Genomic DNA, 3,519 nt, shown 5'->3' on the forward strand with positions numbered 1-3,519 from the left:
TGTGTGTGTGTGTGTGTGGGAAACTTAGACGGCTGTGGGCTTATGCCAGGCGGTGGTCCTGGCACGCCGGCAGCTCCAGTTGTCAATACCCCACTGTGTCTCTCTGTATTATTGTCACTATTGTTGTTATTATTATGGCCATTAGGGCTATTGTTGGTGCGTCTGTTGATGACTGTTTTTTTATTATTATTGTCGTTTCTTCTGTGCGTGTGTCTTTTGACTGCTGTTGCCGTCCTCGTGGCAGCAAGCACTTAGATTGGAGGATGCGGTGTGCGCTGCGGCGTTGCCCTGTGCAACAGCAGCGGCGCCTCACCGCCACCACCGTTGCTAGTACTGCCGCCGCTGCTGTTGCTGTTGCCATGACGTTTAGCGTGCGCCGCCAGAGCAACTCTCTTGTTGGCACGATCCACGGCGGCGAGTTGTCGCTGCCGAGTGATCCGCAGGGCGGCTCGCACCTCTCCGCGCGCAACATCGCGACGGAGGCGCTGCAGATGAAGAAGCTCCACCAGGAGCGCGGCGGCAACCCGATGCTCGCGCAGCAGGCGCGCCGCGTTCTCTTCGCGACGTCCATCGCGGGGCAGAACCTCGACGCCCGCTCCGTCGCGCTGCTGCTGAACACCGCCGTCTACTTCGGCATGGAGAGCGACGCGAAGCTGGTGCGCGAGTGCATCGACTACTGCCTCAAGAACGACAAGCTCATCACCGTCGACGTGCTGCCCATCGTGGTGACGGCGTGCGCGACGCTCAAGTCCCGCGACGCGCGCGAGGTGATTGAGCTGCAGGCGCAGAAGGCCGCGCGCAACGCCAAGTACCTCGACGCGAAGGCGGTGACGAACACCATCAGCGCCTTCTCCAAGACCGGCATCCAGCACGAGAAGCTGTACGGCTACCTGTCGAAGCGCGTGCAGACGCTCGCGCGCGTCGGCGAGTTCGAGGCGGCGCACCTCGTGATCCTCGCCAACGCCTTTGCGCGGCTGCGGTACCGCGACAAGTTCGTCTTCGGCGCCATCGCCCGCCGCGCCACATCGCTGCGTGAGCGCGTGACGGTGCACGAGCTGGTGCCCCTCATCGTCGCCTTCTCGAAGATCGGGCTGAAGGACCCGAAGCTGAGCAAGCGCTTCGCCAGCAAGGCGATGGAGTACGTGGACCAGATGAACGCGGAGCAGGTGGCGAGCATGTTCATGGCCTTCGCGTACTTCGGCATCCGCTACGACCAGCTCTTCGGCGTGCTGACGAACCGCGCGGTGGAGCTCATCGATGAGTTCAACGCGCAGTACATCAGCACCACGCTCAACGCGTTCCAGCGCATCGGCATCAACAACCCCGAGCTCTTCGACAACCTCGCGGAGCGCGCGCTCGCGGTGGTGCAGGACCACGACGCGCGCGACATCTCCAAGACGGTCACCGCCCTCGCGCACTTCGGGCTCAAGGACGAGGAGCTCTTCAAGCGCCTCGCCTCGCACGCCGCGAGCATCGCCGACCAGTTCGACGCCGTTGGTCTCGTCAACACCGCACACGCCTTCGCGCGCACAAACTTCCTGCAGCAGGACATGGCCGTCGCGCTGTCGGAGCGCAGCGTGTACGTCTGCCGCCAGATCGATGCCGGCGAGGCGCGGCGGCTGCTGTGGTCGCTCGCCAAGTTCCAGGTGCGCGATCCGAAGATCCTGACGCCCGTCTTCAACCGCTGCCTCGCACTGCACCAGGACTTCTTCTCCGACCCCACCGGCAGCGAGGAGATTGAGGAGATATTCGACATCTACGGCCCCAACGTGTGCCCGCAGCTCTACCAGCTGTACGTCTCCCGTGGGTCCACGCCGCAGATGTAAGCCATAACAACAACAGCCGCAACAACAACAACAACGACAACAGCAGAGGCCTGCGAGAAGGAACCAAAACAAAACAAACAAACCAAAAAAAACTGCAATGACAGTAGTGATGATTGCTGGAGGGGGCTTTGCTTGCCTTAAGTTGCTGTTGCTGGGATTGTCGTGCTCACAGATGCCCTGATGATGGCGATGGCGACGACAGCGCTTCCTCGTGTAGGAGAGGAGGCCCTGAATCGCCATGAGTTACTTTATAAGCAGGCAAAAAGAGAGAGAGAGAGGAAGAGAAAGGAAGGACGAAAGATGCGTGTTGTTCTCCTTCCGTGGTTTTCTTTTCGGTATTAGTGCAGCGGAAGAGGACGGGGTAGAGGTGCGGGGCCTGACGCCGGGGTGCGCCCACACATCTTCACCCGCCGAGGGGGCGAGAGGCCGGGAGGGTATGCGCGCACGCCCACCAGTACTGCTGCTGCCGCCCCTGCCGCTCCTAGTCTTCCCGATGCTGCTGCTGCTGCTGCTGTAGCACATGCCATTGGTGCTACTAGTGTTGCTATCGTTATTATCATTATTTCTCTTCCTGCTGCACTTATTCGCCCCCCCCCCTCTCCACTCAGAACTAGTTGTGTGCCGCGCGGATGCTGAACAACAAAAAGACCGGCGCCGAGGAGGAGGCGGGCATGTCGATGCGCCAACGCCTGCGGCAGCGACGCGAGCTCGAGGAGAAGCGCAAGTTCGGCCTCGCCCCGCTCGCCGTGGACGCGCTGACGGGAAGCGAGATCAGCCCCAACGTGCCGCAGCTCATCTCGCAGGCGCCGTGGTACTACGGTGCCACCGGCCCCACGCTTGACCATCAGCGGCAGAAACACACCGATGCGATGGACACGCTGCAAGACCAGCACGACACCGTCGTCGTGCTCGGCAAGGCGACGACGTACGCGGCGGGGGCGTGCGGCAACTGCGGCGCTACGACGCACAAGACGAATGAGTGCTACAAGCCGCGCAGAAAGGTGGGCGCGATGTACGGCGGCAAAGTCACGGGCGTGGACGTGCACGTGGAGCGGGCCGAGAAGAGTTACGCACAGAAGCGTGACCGCTACGCGACTGGCGCCGGCGTCGATCTGCTGCAGCAGGCCTCACAAGAGGCGGAGGAGGAGACAGGAGCTGATGGGGTTGGCGACAACAACAGCAGCGGGGCGAAGCGGCCGCGGCTGCAAGATGTATTCACGGCACAGACCGCCGTGACGAGCGGCAGCGGCGGCGGCGGCGGCGCCGGCGTAGAGATAAAGGAGCTGCCGAAGCACCTGCAGAACCTCGACAACGACGGCGTGCTGTTCGACCCCAAGACAGGATCGATGCGTGGCAACCCCAATGAGGCGGACCTTACACGCACGTTTCAAGGTGATCTGCAGCGCTACCGCTCAGGGGACTACTACACGTACCTCGAGATGCAGCTGCGCTTCCTGAAGGGCGAGTCCGCCTCCATCGTCGACTTCAGGCTGGACGAGCAGCTGCAGAAGCAAAGGAAGCAGCAGCAGCGGCAGGTGGACAAGGGTGGAAGCAGCGGTGACGGCGGTGATCCCGAGGCGACGGTGCGGGAGCGGTTGGTCCGCTCACTCTACGGCGAGTCGACGCTCGCCTCGGCGGAGAGTTCGCTGCGCATGAAGGAGGCACTCGCCGCTGCTGCTTCCGCTGCGCCGCC

At 62.5% G+C, this 3,519-nt stretch overlaps 2 protein-coding genes across 2 annotated transcripts; both read left to right on the forward strand.

The window, feature by feature from the left end:
- Positions 1 to 263: 263 nt before the first annotated feature.
- Positions 264 to 1,826, forward strand: DQ04_14011000 (hypothetical protein; the record flags this gene model as incomplete). The annotated part of the gene is made up of 1 exon (XM_009317075.1): positions 264 to 1,826. The coding sequence occupies one exon, from the start codon at positions 264 to 266 to the stop codon at positions 1,824 to 1,826; it is 1,563 nt and encodes a 520-aa protein (XP_009315350.1).
- A 629-nt stretch (positions 1,827 to 2,455) lies between these two features.
- DQ04_14011010 (pre-mRNA-processing factor SLU7) lies at positions 2,456 to 3,517 on the forward strand (the record flags this gene model as incomplete). Its single annotated transcript, XM_009317076.1, has 1 exon — positions 2,456 to 3,517. A coding segment is annotated over one exon (1,062 nt), but the record flags the coding sequence as incomplete, so codon positions are not given.
- Between the last annotated feature and the right edge of the window lie 2 nt (positions 3,518 to 3,519).

Source organism: Trypanosoma grayi (genome assembly GCF_000691245.1).
Source record: "Trypanosoma grayi strain ANR4 Tgr_1401_V1, whole genome shotgun sequence".
Lineage (NCBI taxonomy): Eukaryota > Euglenozoa > Kinetoplastea > Trypanosomatida > Trypanosomatidae > Trypanosoma > Trypanosoma grayi.